The 18,256-nt window shown below is 37.6% G+C and overlaps 1 protein-coding gene across 12 annotated transcripts in view; it reads left to right on the top strand.

Moving 5' to 3' along the window:
- Positions 1 to 18,256, top strand: part of fryl (furry homolog, like) — a 101,743-nt gene that overhangs the window by 41,824 nt on the left and 41,663 nt on the right. For 9 of the 12 annotated variants that reach the window (XM_052586610.1, XM_052586607.1, XM_052586605.1 and 6 more), the window contains 10 exons: positions 8,013 to 8,227; positions 10,002 to 10,055; positions 12,013 to 12,152; positions 12,340 to 12,436; positions 12,599 to 12,678; positions 13,185 to 13,265; positions 14,090 to 14,258; positions 15,416 to 15,508; positions 16,212 to 16,310; positions 16,713 to 16,814. In XM_052586610.1, the coding sequence (XP_052442570.1) occupies positions 8,108 to 8,227; positions 10,002 to 10,055; positions 12,013 to 12,152; positions 12,340 to 12,436; positions 12,599 to 12,678; positions 13,185 to 13,265; positions 14,090 to 14,258; positions 15,416 to 15,508; positions 16,212 to 16,310; positions 16,713 to 16,814 (1,035 nt within the window). In that variant the 5' untranslated portion in view covers positions 8,013 to 8,107. Of the gene's footprint in view, positions 1 to 2,043; positions 2,577 to 8,012; positions 8,228 to 10,001; positions 10,056 to 12,012; positions 12,153 to 12,339; positions 12,437 to 12,598; positions 12,679 to 13,184; positions 13,266 to 14,089; positions 14,259 to 15,415; positions 15,509 to 16,211; positions 16,311 to 16,712; positions 16,815 to 18,256 lie in introns of those variants that run through there. The other 3 variants (XM_052586608.1, XM_052586609.1, XM_052586611.1) reach the window with 3 other exon arrangements.

Genomic DNA, 18,256 nt, shown 5'->3' with positions numbered 1-18,256 from the left:
TGCCATTTAAAGAAACTAATTTAAACGATGAAACATTACATCTCTACTTCAAATATCAAGTGAGTAGGAGTGCAGCAGATCACAAAACTCATGGCTTGGAATCATATTAAAGATTTAGAGCCACAGGTCATATTTTTATATATATATATATATATATATATATATATATATATATATATATATATATATGTATATGTATGTATATATATGTATGTATATGTGTGTGTGTGTGTGTGTGTGTGTATATATTATATATAATTATTACCTTTTCAATACCACAGCAAAAATTAGTAGCATTTAATATAAGGTCAAACATTATTAAAAGCAAGTGAACCATCAGTAATAAGAACAAATAAACATTTCAAGCACAGATAAAATATAACAAAGCTACAAATAAAGTAAGGTCTAACATTAGTTTTCAGTTAAAGAAATGAGAGCCCTGCTGTTTTCCCAAAGAAGATGGATATTTCATTTATCATTTTCTTTTATATCCACCAATATAACAATAAACAGCATTATTTACTTCTACTTATTTTGCACAAAAACATTTGAATAATAATATGTAAAACCAGCATTAGACTTTTGATCTGAAACATGGAGATATTTTTAGGTTTTTCATATATTTTTTTTCAATTGTTGAATCTGTTGTGTTTTGAATTGATGGTTGAAACCGTTGAAGTCTTAACACAGGGGCGAGAGATGTAATCAAAATTAAATTAGACTAAAATGGCCCTATAAAAAAGTAATTACAGCTTTGTGATATTCATAGTGCTACATAATTTTTACTGGTATATTGTGAGAATCCAGTATATTGCCCAGCTTGGGAAGCATTGAAAAAACAAAGCAGTCAGATATATCATTGTAAAAGTATGCTTCGCTTAAGATATTTGTTTTACATGATATGTCAGATTAGGGTGTGATTCAGCTCCTTCTCTCTGATCTCACAAGATTGCTCTCTCATTCTTCAATTAATAGACCCGGGCTGCTGCACCCTCTTCTGCAAGCAGGGCATCGGTTACCTCATAGGTCAAGCATCATTCACTCCAGCTGTGTGTGGATGTCAGTGCGTCAATGTAAATTGCAGGGATACAACTTTTCCGAACAGTTACCCTCCTGCGTAATTTATACGTTTTGAACCTAGGGGAAAATTTCAGTATTTTTAGACGAACAGTTTCCACTTTGGTATGGAACAAACATAGATATGTAGTCTGGATATAAAACTTACAGCAGCTGCCCAGTCATTTTGTGAATGAAGGAATGCGCTAAAGCAAGATTCCTAAATGGGGGTTTGCGAGTTAAAGCTAATAACTGATTAAAACAAATGTGACATTAAAATAAGCTAATGACACTATGCAATTTATATAAATAAAATAGCAATTTATTTTATTAATTAGCAATTTATCAAATTACATTTTCATGGGGCCACAACATTGTTTAATTATTTAAAGTAAAAAGTGAGCTGTGTAGATAGATATTCGAATAATTTATTTGTTTTTGGGGTTTGGTGGACTGTAATTGACATTGGACATGCCTTGTTTCCTTCAGTATTCTTACATATACTCTTTTCAACTGTACCATTTGAGCTAATAATACTTACATCACCACTTTCTCACACACCTCCTCTAGATTCCATTTCTCTCTCTCTCTCTCTCTCTGTCCCTCCCTCTCTGACTTTACTGCAGTTGCTGGTGACACATCAGTGTTGGTACAGGAAGTGTGCGTTTTCACAAGCCTCCAAAAGAAAAGGATAAAGAAAGAGAGGGGAAAGTGAGAAAGAGCAAGGCGGTAGTCGTAATGACATGTATTTGAAGCGCTGGAGTGAAACCAGAGAGGGCTAGCAGCGTGCTGATGACATCAGCCTCCCCTCCTTCTATTCTGCCATTGAAACAAACGCTCTCTTCACAGAGTGAGAGCAAGAGAGAGGGAGGGTGATGGGAGAGAGAGAGAGCCAGCGCCAGTGCTGTTAAACCATACGCAGTGAATGAGAGCGACTGTTTATCTTCTGAGCTCTAGGACCCATCGTGGACAGGAAGAGTTACGTGAGCGAGGGAGCGTTGCTACTCTCTGCTGGGAGTCCATCCTCACCATTCCCTCGTTCACTCAGACACTCACACATTCCCAGAACAAAGTTTCACTGTGCGGCATTCCAGGCTGGATGGAGCGGATGATACTCCCACAAGCAGTCTGAGGAAACAACATAGTCTTGTTTTTGTTGATTCTCTAGTCGCAATTCGTCTTGCTTGAGGTGCTTCCACTCTGTTGGATCCTTATGGGCTTCTCAGAGCCCCGCAGCTGATCTGCGTGTGGACGAGCACACGTGTGTGTCAGTGTGCGTTCAGCAGCATGCGCTTCTTCACACTCCCGGGCAGAGGCTGAAACTTTGCCTGCCTGCGGGCGAGACGGGATGCGTGGGTGAGTGCGACGGACGTTTGGAGCACAGAGCCAGCAGGACTGGCTGGAGAAACCAGTGCCTTCTTTTTACCCACAGTCCTCTGGTGGCGTCATGCTGAGTCTGCCGGATTCTGTGTTCTTTGAGATCAGCATCAAGTCTCTGCTCAAGTCCTGGAGTGGGAACTGTGAGTAACACACTCTGATGAATACATCATGTGCTTTAAGATAAAATGTCCAGCTTTTTTGCATATATAGTCCAGGACAGTGCATGATGGTTCCTAAAATGTGCTGGCTGCGACAGGCCTGCATACACACCCTCTCCTCTGCATAGGCGCAGATTAGTTTAACTCGATGTTGGCCAATGTTGCTTTAGTTATGGGTTGCATAGTGTGAGTAGAGCACACACTTGACCTAATGGACAGGTCAACAAACATTTCACAGTGTCAGTGACATGTTTTGATCTTTATCAGCTCATAACTTGAGCTGTACCACTTGTACCATGTGTTCAAAACACCATTCACACACTCTCTCTCGGGTCTATAGGCACTTCTGAACAGTAAGGGTGTGTGTGTTTGTGTGCGACTGCTGACTCGGTGTTCTGCAGTGTGCCTCTGTCATCGTCTTCTGCTCATCACCAGGTTCTCCACCTTGTTCTGTCCTCCCTTCGTCTGATGTCCTCTTTGAAGGTCTTGAGTTTCACGTGAGGCAGCAAAGGAAGTGGCGTGTAGGATAATGGTGGAAGAGCCAGGGAAGAATCCGATCAATGAAAGGAAACATTAGCAGTCCCAATGGAGAAAAAGAGGAATAGGATCGTAATCATACATGCATACTTTGTGATGTAGACACACACACACACATTGGCACATAATGTATTTCTTAGGAATATACTTTGTTTTTGTACCTATTTTTTTAGGACTGTGCTGAAGTCGTCGTCTTGAGATTGTGAGTCTGTGATTGTGTTTTTTTGGAATTAAATGTAATAATTCATGCGTTCACATTAGTTATATATTTTTTAAAACAATTTCATTTTATTTTGTTATTCAGGTTAGACTTACAGTTTTGCCACTTTGCATGCATTATGAACAATGATTTTCATTTATTTATTTATTTTTGGATCTGTGAAATTAGACCGTTTTGCATCTGTTATTACCATGCAGTTCTCAGCGTAGTGTGATTCGTTTTATCCCAGTTTTCCACTGTGCATCTCACATAGATGCTTGAGCAATCCATCCTCTTTGTGAGCTTGTGCTTTTTAAAATGCAGCTGATTCATTTCCGGAAGTAGATTCTGGGTTTTTGTGGATTATTTCACTGTGTCAGTGAGCAGGAGTCATGTGCTGCAGGTCCAGCTGCAGTTAAAGAAAAATGTTGCATTTCATATCCAAAAAAAAAAAACACTACTTTTAAGCACTTTCTGAAACTGCTATGGTTGTGCTTTCCATTAGCATTAACATCCTCTGTTTTTGGGGTTCATCATGTTTGGTGAGATGTTTTCACCTCACAGCTCCTAGTCACTGTTGACTTGGGTTAAGTACATCAACAACTAGAAATGTCTAGCACCATTGGAGAAATGTCACTTGGAGTTGGCATGCAACAGCAAGTCTCTCTTGCTCTCACTCCCTCCAGTCTTGTGCGTTGGTGACATTTCCCGTGCGTTGGGGCCTCTCTGTTCAAACAATGAGAAGCGAGGCTTAATTTCAAGAGCTGGCGACATCCAATTGAACCAGTGGACTTTTCCACTCTTCCCATTGCCAGTCTCTGCTTAGAAGTCAGGCCAAAGACATAACTTTATGTCTCCAAATAAGAGCTACATAAATGAGAAAGCTGCAGAGGAATTCTGTTGAAACTATCTGAAGGTCTGCAGAGAGACTAGATCAGAGAGATCGGAGGAATCTGGGCATGTTGAGACACTGCAGAAATAATGTTATCACTTTATTAGAACCTTAAGCAGATTCATTTCTCCCTCTTTCAAATACACAAACATAGCACCTTTGAACTCCACCATGCATGAAGCAGGAGTAAACCCACCACAGAAAATTCTGAGAAAATTTAGAGAAGTCATTAATTTCCAGTGGAGAGTAGTTTGGGCATGTATAAATGATTACATCCAGTGATTATTACTAGAAAACATACTTTGTTCTTTCAGACATATTGTTTTTGTGTGGCTATATTAATGCATTGTTATTTTTTTAATTTTCCTATGGTTAATGAGGGGACTGTAATGGCTGCTTTTATGATCACCAACAAAAGTGACAATTCTATTAAAATGTCAGTGATCTTAAATAGGTGGCTTAGCAGTTTTGCCGACTGCTTAAGCGTGTTCAGTTTATTTACCAGTTTTTAGCTAAATACCTGATTCATAACACATCTAGTTTAATAACATTTGAAGGCAGATATTTAAAGGGATCTTTTGTGCCCTGCTGAGTGTTCAGGTTTGATTATGGCCACATTAGTGCAAGAATGCTGCTTAAATATATACAGCGCAATGCATCAGACGAGCATTTATTTTCCTGTGTTTGCATACTTGTTTCTTGTATTTTAGATTGATTTGGTTTGGTAGAGTGCAGAATATTGTTTAGTCACTTAGAGAATTTTATTTTCACAATTTGGAGCGAAAAATGATGGATAACAGTCTTGTGTATATGTGGCATGCAGGTTGTTCTGGCCTCACTTGATAAACTTTTATGAGAAGATCAACTTTTCATTCCTGAGAGCAGTCTTTGGTACCTAAACTGCGTCAGGCACGTCATCACACACTGCTGTGATTTAGAGCAGTGATCACCTCTGTCTGTGTAGGGCTTCAGCTAGCTGAGTATAATGTAGATGATGATGTCACTGAGGTTATTTGATCTCTGTGTGAGATCGGCCTGCTCTCTGTTGGACAGACCGCATCCACATGTCTCGGTCCTGGAAATCATAGCCTGTGTGTGTGTGACTGTTTGCATCTCACTTACCCAATTAAAGCCCTATTTTGATGGGACTAGTTTCTCTGAGGGTTTTATGTAAATTTGAGTTCTGCAGACATGCGACTCCCAGAGACATACTAAGTTAATTCCAAATCGTCTGTTTTTCTTTTTAAATAATTTGGATTAAATTACCTACTGTTTTTCAGCTAACGAAATCACAAGATCCTATGTTTAAAAAGGGAAATTATTTGTCAAAGAGTTTTAATAGTAAAAAAAACAAACAAACAAAAAAAAACAATATTGAGTAATGTAAATGGACATTTTCAAATGTTCCTTTGATCAAAAATATTTTGTCTGCTACATATTGATCTTGAGCAAACTGCCTTTAAAGTCCATTTATTTTCTTAATAATGCATCTATTGAATTGGTCAGACATTATGAAATTAATTTGCAAAAATCCCTGTCTAGAAATCACAAATTAATGTAGTATAAAGAAGAAGAATCTGTTTAACCAAAAATCAATCTTAATGATTCATTAATTCAATTGGTCTGAAATAATAAACTGATTTAAAAAAATCGGAATCTAGTAATCACAAATGACACTTAACCCTCAGGGGGCATGTCAGTGTTAAATTGATGGAAGGTGGCTCATTTTGAGATGGTTATTTTCAGTGAATCAATTGAACTCATTCATGTTTGCATCCTAAGTATTTATGATTGAATTGAGTTGAAACGCTAAAAAGATTTTTAATCAAAAAATGACAAGATGTGTCAAAGTGTGACTCAAATTATTTTAGGCACATTCTTTAATCTTGTCTGAATGGCGTTTCTGACAGTGTTTGCAGGAAGTGGGAGTGCTCAGCTGTGTGAGTTCACATGCATCCAGGGAATCATGTCTTATGTAGCTCAGAGTATCAGAATGTCCTAGCGAACAACAAACAGACTCTGCATTAATGGTCCCTGTGTGTGACTCCATTCCATGTGACTGTCTGCCACACACTGAGGAACGAATGTGTGCTATGAGGTCAGCAGTGCAGCCCAGTGTGTCACAAATTATCCCGCACATCCACCAGAGGAATGAAGAGAAAGATGAACAGAGAGAGACTTGCATTTTTCCTACTCACTTCTTTTGCTCATCCTTTCTGCATCACTGAGTGGAAAAGTACAAACAATGTTAGAATGCCTGTCGGCCAATCAGACTTGGGCCTGGGGACCCTTTAACACTACCGGCCAATGAAAACTGTGACATCATAGGGATGGGGAGGTGTTGCTAAACAGGAAACAAAGAGTGAGTGTTTGTATATAGACAAACAAACATGCAAACAGCTTTGGGGCCGGAGTCTTGCGTGTGTCTCTCTCTCTCTCGTCCTCTGAGTGTGTGTATGTTTTTGTTTTATTATTGTGGGAGATGTGGGAGTTGCTAGGTGTGACCCTGCTTTCTCCTCTGAAAAACTCATTCAATTTCACAAGGATTTTTTTTGTTCATCCTCCTATTATTGTTTGAAATTCTCTCGCCTCATCACGGTTTCTTCAGCAACCTGTGGGAGACTAGGGCAGGGATTTCCTGAGCGGAGTTGACATGTGACACACACACACACACACAGTTTTTCCAGTCTTTCTGCATTCATGTCTATCTTGAAAAATGTGGGCTGTGCCTTAATCCACACATGCAGTCTTTATCTGTGCTCCAGAAAAGCAGGTCGTCAGTGCACTTATGTACTTAAAGTACATTTGAATGCTTTAGAATGGCAGAATACTTAGGACTAAGCATTTAATCTTTTAAATATATATTTTTTTTGTCATTTTTTTTATTTGTTTTATTTAGGTTTAATACTTATGTATTGTATATTTATTTTAGTTAATATTTAATTGTATTTATCTTTTTTGTGTGTTTTTCAATTAAATTCTATTTAAAATTCATTGAAAACTTTTGTTGTTGTTAAGTTTAATAAATGCACAATATTATCGAAGCTGATGAGTAAGTGTGTTAAACATTCTCTATTGATCAGAATAATAGTGATGAAGATTTTTATTATTTTTTGCATTTCTGCATGGGTTAGGTTTAGGGGTAGGGGATAAAATATAACATTTTTAAGTAAAAAATCATTACGGGTATAGACTGTTCTCATAAAACACAAAAACCCAACATGAGTGTTTGTGTGTTGGTTTTTGGCCTTTTTAAAATACTGAAGCCGTCAGTCAATTTAAGGAAATGTGTTCACAAAATAAATAGCATTTTTTTGACAGCACATTGACTTTTAATGTGCTGAGACACATATACGTAAGCCAGTCTAAAGTCTAAAATCTATTACTATTTTCTAATAGTGCCGCAGAGTCACAGCTTTATTTTTTGAGTGGTCCAACATAGCAACGTCCAGCGATGTTTAGCTGGCATTGGGGAGGCATGTATTGTACTAGGGATGTGGTTTAGGGTGAAACATCAGTTCTGGGTTGCTATATTTGCAAATTAATTTACATTTCAATGGTTGTGTGCTTTTTCTTTTGAGATGGCTCTTCACAATATAATTATCAGCAACTTGATCTGATCATATTCTGATGCACACGGTCTTTCATTCATTAATGAACATGTAACTACTTAGTCTTTTAATGCCAGTAGATTTACATTTTGTCTTTTCTGCTTGAGCACTTCATAACCTTTTTATTGTGCATTCAGAAAGCTTTGTAATGCTACATAACTGTCTCTCTTTCTTGACAGCCTCAGTCCCTGTAAGCAACAGCAGTGCGAGTAGGCGAGGAACATCCCCCTCAGCCCCGGCCAGCTGGGAGAAGCGTAGCATCCACCCCGCCACCATGTCCAGCATCACCATCGACCCCGAGCTCAAGCCCGGGGAGTTTGTCATCAAGAGCCTCTTCGCAGAGTTTGCTGTGCTCGCCGAGAAGAAGATCGAGGTGGTCATGGCTGAACCACTGGTGAGTGTTGCCCAAAAATATATAGTTATATTAATTGTGGTGGGTCCAATGAAAATGTTATCAGGGCTAGTAAAAAAACAAAAACATTCATGCAGAAACAAAAACCTTTACATTTGAACTCTGGTTATATAAATAGATCATATTGCATTTATAATAATATATATTCTTAATTATTTTATTCCAGAAGTATGCATTAATTTTATTAAAAAAGTTACATTAAATTCATTTAAAATGTAAAAAGATTTCTGTATCAATTAAAAGATGTTCTTTAAACCTCTCTATTAATCAGAAAGTCACAAAAAAATATATCTTTGTTTTTCTTGAGCAGATTTCTGAAGGATCGTGTGACACTGAAGTCTAGAATAATGATGCTGAAAACTCAGCTTTGCCATCAATAAATTACATTTTAAGTAAAACGTTGTTTTAAATTTTGATATTTCACAATGTTACAGATTTTACTGTATTTGTGATCAAATAAATGCAAACTTGGTGGACACAAGAGTTTATTAAAAAATATTATCGACCCCAAACATCTGAACAGTAGTGTATGGTGTTAATATGACAGTAAAATGGCACTTCATGTCCAAAAGTTTGCAGACTCCTGGTGAAACCTCAGAGATTGAGGTGAAAGGTCAGTAGTTGTGCTTTGAGACCATGTTGGTTTATTTTGTTAAAAAGAGAGGCAGTTGTGTGCATTTTTAAAGGTTGTGGCTGAACAGAACACACACACACACTTCCCCATGTATTCCCGGAAACAGAAGCAGGGGTTTGGATTCTTGGAATGCTGTTCTGTTGGATTCTTCTTAGAGCCCCTCGTGCTGAAATACACACATTCTCTCTCTCTCCAGACTTGTCCTTAAACGCTTCCTCTCTGCGTTCCCTCCTCTCTCTCCTTGTGTGTTTACTCAGTGGTAGATTGAGCTCTCGCTCAGTTTACTCAGCAAGAGTTTAAACTGGTAATGACTGCATCAAGAGGAGCTGCTTTAGAAAACACTGACATTCAGCTCTCTGACTTTGAACTTTTCCCTCATAGTAAAGTGTTTGTTCAAATGCAAACCCGATAACAGAGCATTCAAATGCCATTAACCAGGATTGCTCGAGTCCTTTTACAGTCTGCGATAACTACAAAACGACTGAAAATGGACTGAAGGTAGATTCAGTTTCTCAGGGCCTGAAATGTATGTCTAAAAACTGGGGCAATTCATCACTCAAATGACTCACGTTGAGGTATCATTTCACATTATTGAAACAAAGTCATTCTCAATTTGATCATTATTTCACTTAACTGCTTTTTGTTCAGATGAAAATGAATTATAACAAAGTATATATTTAATAGTGTATTTACTGGATACATGAACATTTATAAATGAAAGAATGCATTACAAATCACTGTCAAAGTTGTATGATCTATAATGAAATTATATAATATTATCTTTGTTTGGGGTTAGTAAGATAATTTTTATAAATTAATTTTTGTTTAGTAAAAATTTAGCAAATTGATTAAGTGACAGAGAGAGACATTTGTAATGTTCCAGAAGATTTTCATTTTTAATAAATGCTGCTTTTTTTAACTCCGTATTCATCAATGAATCCTGGGAAAAAACAACACTTTCAACAAAACTATTGACTTTTAAGTCCATCTTTAAATCTTAATAAATAAGTATCATAACTTTCAATATCAGTACATCCCTACTTTTTGCTGTTAAACCGTTTTTGACGATCCATCTATCATTTATTAATTTACACTGTACTGTTTGTATCTTTGTTCTTTCAGGAGAAGCTCCTTTCCCGCTCACTGCAAAGAGGAGAAGATGCACAATTTGATCAGGTTAGGATGTGTGTCTCATTTCATTATTTAATAATTATAAATGTGTGTAGCATATCACTTTGCTATCCTGTCCTCTCTTTCTCTCACTCTCCATCACTCATTTCTGATTCACGCAGAACTTTTAACAGCAGAGCTGCAGCAAAGTGCTTTGTTTAGCAAAATGCAGAACAAATGACACATCATCCTGCTACGGATCCAGTCAGTGCCATTAGGCCCGTGTGTGTGAGAAAGAATGAGCCAGTGAGAATGTGCTCTGTATGCAGAAAATCACAGCAATATGTGTCTGTGTGTCTCTATACTTTAGAGTTAGCAGAGTTTTGGTGCGTGTTTGTGCGCTCTGGACGTTGCCAAGAGCAGAATCGCAGTGTCATCCGCAGCAATAGTTCAGCACAGGCTGCTGGTGCGTGTGTGTGTGTGCGAGAATATATCAGTTCAGGGTGTTGGAGTGTGTCTGCCAAGTGCCATGAGGGCCGAGAGAGCAGTTACATAACTCTCCTCAACCACATACATCATCCTGTCCCACACACACACACACACACACACACTCACTCACCTGATGCAGGACGCATACACAGCAGGGTCTAAAAGTCTGGGAATCAAAATCTAATTTAAAACCTGGATATATTTTTTTTTTAAATAAACAGGACTTTTTTGTTGTTGTTTCAACGTTCTTGGACTTTGAAGCATTTTTAAACATATAAACATTATTATGTTAACTGAATAAGATTTATTTCAGATTCTAGATAATTAGTGAAATGAGTCCATTTGTACAGAGGGTCAGATGTTCTTTCTTTCACTGGAGCCCAAGATGCTTTTTGGGATCATCTCGGACCATGCTGGAGAGATTGTTAATCAGGATCCTCATTCACATTTGCTAAAGTGTTGTTTTAGTATTTCTGTACTGTTACAGGGTTTATGCACAGTAATAGTATAGTACTAATGATTATGGTATTCAGCTTTCCTTTGAAGTTTCAGTAGCTTTATGTAAGCTTATAATTGCAGTCCAACTTATTTTCAGTTAGTTGCCAACACTTAGATTAAGTTGTAGTTTTTCATATAATCTTCAGATCTGATTTTAGCTTTATTTCAGTTAATGGAAACCATTTTGAATCGTTTTAGTTAACATTGATGCTGAATGAATGCATGTAAATGCTCGTCACAAATGTGAGGAGTTCATGCAGCTCGAGTGCAAAAAAATAAATTACTAAATGTTAAATAAATACAAAAACTAACTATTATGACATGTTGAACAGTTTTGCTCAAATTGTTATGATAATATGATATGGAATGAAAAATGTATTTAAAAAAAATTTAGAAGTATTTTCAATGAATTATCTCAGACTTTTGGATCCCAGTTTTTTTTTTTTTTTTTTTTTTTTTTTTTTTTTTTAAACAAGCACACTTTTTCATTCTGCACATTAGTGTTTTTTCCGCAGCGCTAGCTCTCACACACTGATTTGGCTGTTGGATTTGCCTGTGCCGATTCTCAGGAACTGCGTGTTCAGTCAGTGACGTGTTGTGACTGCAGAGAGATCTGCTCTGCTGAATCACTCCATAGTGAACTATACCATCAGCATATACACACTTCTACTCTACCGCCATATCTCAGTGTGTGTGTGTGAGAGAGAGAAGCTTGGTGCTGGGTTACTGCAGTGAAAGGTTGAGTAACCACTGGATTGATCATCCTACACCCATCCTGCGCTCACAGTAACAATGATCAATACCTGACTGCACTCAAACTCTTGCTTCCCTTACCTTTTATTTCCATTTTCATCCATTTGCGTATTGTTCTCTGTTTAGATCTTTCTCTTCGATCAACTTCACAGTGTTTTTATACATTAGGTTTTACAGAAAAAATAATATAAAATATTTCAGAGGTGGAGAAAGTTTGTAATTTTTAATGAAAGTTTTTTTTTTTTTCTACTTTGAGCTGTGTTACTGTGTTTGTGTGTTACAGTTAATAAGCTCTATGAGCTCCATAGCAGAACACTGTTTGCCTTCGCTGTTGCGGACGTTGTTTGACTGGTACAGAAGACAGAGCGGGACAGAAGACGAGTCGTACGAGTACAGACCTCGCTCCAGCACCAAGTCCAAAGGGTGGGCAGACACGCAGATATACGTCTTACTCAAATGCACATCATCGTTGTTTCTCTTTTTCTTTTCTTTAGCAAGAGCTTCAACAGATGCACATGATGTGCTTCTTTCCTGTGACTTTTTATTTGGAGATGATGAAATGTGCTTTATTCTTTCTTGTATTCTAACTGCTCTTTTGATCATTTTTTAGAGATGAACAGCACCGGGATAAAGACTACCTACTGGAGCGAAGAGACTTAGCCATAGACTTCATTTTTTGTCTAGTTTCAGTGGAAGTTTTGAAACAGGTGAGGTTTGTGTGTTTCGTGCTTAGGTGTGGTGACTCTGAAGTCGGCGATAGGTGTGTTGTGGCATTGACATGCATAGACTTGCTAAGATTGTATGAGGGAGCCTGAAGTAAAACAGTGACCCTTACATCATAGTTGATGTTGATGAAATGTTTTCCATAGATTCCCCTTCATCCCGTGCCAGACGCCTTAGTACAAGAAGTCCTTAACCTGGCATTCAAGCACTTTAAACACAAAGAGGGGTGAGTCTGTATACGCAAACGCACACTTTTCTATGCAAATTGTGCAGATGTCCCCTGGACAAATGCAAAAAACATTTAAACTGCCTATAATTACAACATTTTCTATATATATACGCTGTTTTTCAGAAGTTTAGGGTAGGTCACCAAGGCTGCATTTATTGAATCAAACTATTTCCATTACTCCAGAAATCACTCTAATATAATGATTTGCTCCTCAAGAACTTTTATAATTATCACAAAACAGTTGTGCCATTTTTGTGGAGACTAGGGTACACTTGATTAGGAAGTTTAATGGAACTGCACTTTTTTCTTGCGCTGTTTTATATGCATTCTTGCTAAAAAAAAAAGAAAAAAAAAAAGTATACATTTCTTTCAGAAAAATTCAAATGTTACAGACCCCAGACTTAACAAGTTTAAATGTACTTTGTAATTGATGGAATGCAAACAAAGATTTTCTTCATTTTGTGTAGAATTGTTACTTATTATTGTGATGGTTTGCTTGACAGGTACTCCGGCCCCAACACTGGTAATGTGCACATCATCGCTGACCTCTTCGCTGAGGTCATCGGAGTCCTCGCCCAATCCAAGTAAGTCTATCTCAAAACCCCAAAGAGCTTACAGTGTACCACCTTTGGTCTGTTGCACATTTTAAATATTCACCCTGGACAGAAAAAAAAAAAAACTTGACAGATGAAAATGATTCAGTCATATCTGTATCCTAAAAGTTGTTTTATTTTACAAAGTGTAAAGCAGAAGGATGAAGTTGATGCTTGCGCTTCATTCAGATCTCCCATTAGTTAACAAAGCCCTCAAACCCCTCTCATTCTGTCACACTTACTAGCCTCGAGCTAAATACAGAGGGTTTGTACAGTCTTCTGACGCTTTTAATGTTACTGTAATTCTCTGCTCGCCACACGCTAAGACTCCCTCCCAGCTACATGAAACTGTCTAAGCTGTAATGTAATTTAGCTGTGCTGTAATAGTCAGGGCCTGAAATTGATTTACCACAGTGCTCAACCTCCCCTTCAGTTCATGATTTCCTGTGCGAAGCCACTTTGCCAGAGGACCGTGTTTGAAGAGGCCGTTTTACATAATATGATAATGGCATGATGCGCTCACTGTAGTCCTTGCTTGTTTGGATCTTTCCACTTTGCATTAATACAACAAGCTTTTGCTTCTGGGTTTTGTTGTTAAGGGAAACTTTAAATCTTGAACTTGAACAATTATAATAAACCAGAGACTGTAACAAGCCAGTCTTTATGCAACATATTATGAGTTTTGGTTGAAGGTTCCTACACACATTTGTTGATACAAACTCAGTGCTGAAGTTTTAGCAGCTTTTGTGTGAATAGAATAGACACCTAATTTCAACATGTCAGTTTATGTTCTGTTTATTTGTGTTTGTGTGCAGGTTTCAGGCAGTGCGTAAGAAGTTCATCACAGAGCTGAAGGAACTGAGGCTGAAGGAGCAAAGTCCTCATGTGGTGCAGAGCATCATCAGCCTTATCATGGGCATGAAGTTCTTCAGAGTCAAGATGTACCCCGTTGAGGACTTTGAGGCTTCTTTCCAGTTCATGCAGGTCGAGACGCATGCAAACACAGACATGTGCTCTACGTTCTTGTGAGGGTTGTTGTTGCATGATTTATCCACTGAAACGTTGTCTTCAAAGAGTTCAGAAACCCAAAAATTACTCCCCTGCATGACTTTCATTCATCTTGATAAAAAAAAAAAATACAAAAAATAGATTTTTTATTTATTTATATCAAAATGAAAATAAAATAAATTCATATGAATTTGGTGGTTTAATGAGACATGCTAAATTTATGTGATGAACATATTTAATCCAGGCTTTTATTTACAAATAAATAATAATCAATGCACATAGATACAGCTTTTCAAATAAACATGCTTGATTTTCAATGAAGAGTCAAAAATTACCCATATATTAAAAAAAATATTTTATTTTTATTTTATAAAAAAATTATATTTTCATTTGTGTTTTGAAGATTAATGAAAGTCGTATAGGTTCATAAAAACATGAATGTTAATTAAGTTAATTAAAAGTAATTAATTAATTTTGGGTGAACTAATCCTTTTATTTTGGACACTAAAGATTTAGTGTTACAAGGTATATCGCATGAATTGAAAATATATAATTAAATGTATATAATTGAGTAAAATTATTATTATTTTTAAATCTAGTAAATTTGTTAAATCGACTTATCTAGCATTAAAGAGGGCTTGACCTTCTCAACAATTGAACAGCTAAAATCCCAGGAAAACAGGAACGTAAGTTTTACAAAATCATTCAGACAGTACGTCTTTTGTTTTATTTGCGAGCTGTCTGAAGGCATGCTTCATAAAATCTCTTGAGTAACAGTCTCAATGTGATGGCCCTACCTTTGCCAACAAGACTCTGTGGAGCAATTCCTTTACATTAGCCAGTTACAGGCAGTGAAATCCCGCACGCAGTATGTGCTGCACTTAACAAGCACCTTAATCCAGAGGTTTTTATTAAGCCAATAGCTACAAAAGCGATGCTGTATTTTACTGTAAACCTCATATTTCTCTAACCACCGTGTGTGAGTGTGCAGGCCTTACAAAAGATTTAACAGTGGTGCATCCTTTTCAGTTACTAAAACTGAAATATTTATGAATTTCTTGCGAATGATTAGTGTGAAGATTTGCAGTTATTAATTAAAGGTTTTGTTTTGTGTGTCTCTGTTGGTGAAGCAGGAATGCGCTCAGTATTTCTTGGAGGTGAAGGACAAAGATATCAAACATGCACTGGCTGGCCTGTTTGTTGAGATCCTCATCCCTGTAGCTGCTGTAAGTACCACAGAGCTCTCCATTTGTTGAAATGATATAATATCTTTCATGCCAATGCAAAAACCATTCCTGATTGCATTCCAGATTTCACATGCATACTGCAGAAATTGAATGCATTGTGGCTAAATTGCAACATTGCTACATCAACTCTGATTTAAATTAGTGTAGTTTCACAATATGGCGGCACAGAAAATTACACAGCCTTCCATTAAATCAAATCAGAATATGTGACATCTGTAAACACTCTGCTGCAGTCCCATTCCAGTTTTTTCGATTCGCGCCGGGTTGCGGATTTTTAATGAGACAGCCATTTAAGCATAAACAATACTTTGAGAAGTAAACTGTATTTAAATCCTTAAATCGAGCTGGTTTTGTGTCTGATGAGAGCAAGAGTTGTGACTTAAAAAAAAAGCATCTTGTCTCAATGCAAAAGCATGCAACTCTGCTCCCTTTTATTCCAAACCGATCATACACTGATTCGAACACTTTGGCTCTTTGGCTCAGTGACTGTTCGGCAGACTTCATGATGGTACATGTCTTGTCGAGTGGTTTGAGGTGGAGCTTGTGGAATGAGTTGCTACAGAAACACAATTGAAATGGATTTGGTTTTGCATTGACACGAGTGATCTGTGTGCTGTTGGGCACCGAGCGGGTGTAGCTCAGCGTGAGGACTTATATGTTTGTGCTTGTGTGTTTTCAAAAGGCGGTGAAGAATGAAGTGAATGTGCCCTGCCTGAAGAACTTTGTGGAGATGCTCTACCAGACGACCTTTGACCTCAGCTCAAGAAAGAAGCACTCGTTGGTACAGTCCTTTTTTTGCTTTTTTATACATACTTTCCCACTATCTCCTGTATCATTCTGCCACCCAGAAGGCTGTGCTTCCTTTGTGGAACACAAAAAGACAAGTTTAGCTGATTCCACCAGTCGCCCTTGTCCATGCAGTTACAAAGCTTAAAAGAGTACCATAAAACGATCATAAAAGTGGGCCATAAGAGTTATGCGTTTGTATTTCACATTTTTAATGTCTGCTCAATCACTAGTGTTTAGTGCGTAATAGTTGTTATTCACTGTAAATCCGTCCTAGCTCACCTTGTCATGTGCATTAGAGAAGTTGCAATGTCTGATTTGGGAAGCAAGCATTTTAATTAGTTTGTTGCTTGATATATTTTTTAAAGCTTTGTGTTTCCTTTTTCTCTCTCCTCAGGCCTTGTATCCCTTGGTCACATGCCTGCTGTGTGTTAGTCAAAAGCAGTTCTTCCTCAATAACTGGCACATCTTCCTTCAGAACTGCCTTTCCCACCTAAAGGTAATGTTTTCTAACAGTGGAATGAATACAGAGTGTTTACCTTAGCTTCATGACATCCTGAGAAAAAAGAAGACACTAGGGATGACAGTTTCAAAGATTGTACCATTGAAATGCATCTTAAAAGTAGCAAAAGCAGCTATAAATCCTACCTTTTAATCATGTTGTTTGGGCACTGCCAAAACAGAGGAGCTGATACATACAGATTCTGAAGCCTGGAGGCAGGTTTGCCGATTTAATATGAGAATTCATTCTGTAAGTGGGTTGGTTCACTTACATAAATTCGGAGAAAGGTGTGGTGTTACAAACAATGTCTGTAAAATGCCTTAGTTAATTATACCTGTGCCTTCCACTCTTTCTCAATCATATCTCCAAACCGTGTGTGTTTGTGCTTGTCAGCGTTCTTTTTCATAGTCGCTGGTTTAGCTACCAGGATGTTATCTCTTTTTTTGAGTTTCCCTTTCCACAATGATTGAGTTCTCCTCCAGTCTATGCATCTTTATCATGTGAATCTTGAGGATTGATCCGTGATGCTTTGATTGGGTGGTGGTGATTTTATGAATGAGTAATCAAACTCTATGTAAGAGCCTGCAGTTATCGATTAAATCCTTTACTCGCTATCAGTTACTCTATATCAGGACTGGATCAGAATTGGACTGTAGTGTGAATACCCCAAATCCACTTTAGGCCGCTGCTTACACTTCTTAATAAGTCATGTGAATGATTCAGGATCAGAAGTGAAGTTTTCTCAGTGATCTGGTGTAATGCCAACTGAGCCCAGGTTTATGGGTTTTGTAGTCTCAGTGGTGGATAATTCCTCTCCTGATTGACTCCCATGGACGCCCTTTGCTGTTCTGCTTGTCTGTCTGCTCCCCTGTCTGTTCTAACCCTTCTGTAATTTGTCTTCCCAGATCAACAGACCTTAATCAGAGTGGACGTTATTTGTTATTTGAAGCCTTGTTTTCATTTGCATTAAGTTTTTTTTATAGCGTCTACTCTGACTAAAGTCAGCACACAATCACTCTTGCTTGTAATCATCCATTTGCATGCACTAATCCTGCCTCAAATTTTGTTTATGGTTCTTAATCATTTTCAAATTTCATTTTGATTTATTTCTGCCATTTGTCTTCTCACCCATCAGAAACAGATTCATCTTCATCAGCACATCAGCTGTATTCAAGTTCAATTTAAAAGAATCTTTTATCTAATGGGCCATTTTCATTCCTTTAGGAAGTATAGAAAGATTTTAGAATACTCTTGTTGATTCTGTAAGGAATCTGACACTGAAGTGTTCAGTCCCATGCACCCTGCACTTTGTTTTGCATGTTCTTATTGTAGCACAAAGCTTTGTTTTGTTCTTAAGTTTGTCTCTTGTTCTTTTTCTAACATGCATGTCTTCCCCATCACCATCACCCCCTGTCCTTTGTCATCTTTTTTGTTACCCC

The sequence above is a fragment of the Carassius gibelio genome, chromosome B20 (assembly GCF_023724105.1).
Source record: "Carassius gibelio isolate Cgi1373 ecotype wild population from Czech Republic chromosome B20, carGib1.2-hapl.c, whole genome shotgun sequence".
NCBI classification, from domain to species: domain Eukaryota; kingdom Metazoa; phylum Chordata; class Actinopteri; order Cypriniformes; family Cyprinidae; genus Carassius; species Carassius gibelio.
The sequence above is the reverse complement of the archived record's forward strand: the minus strand, read 5'-3'. Positions and strand labels throughout refer to the sequence as shown.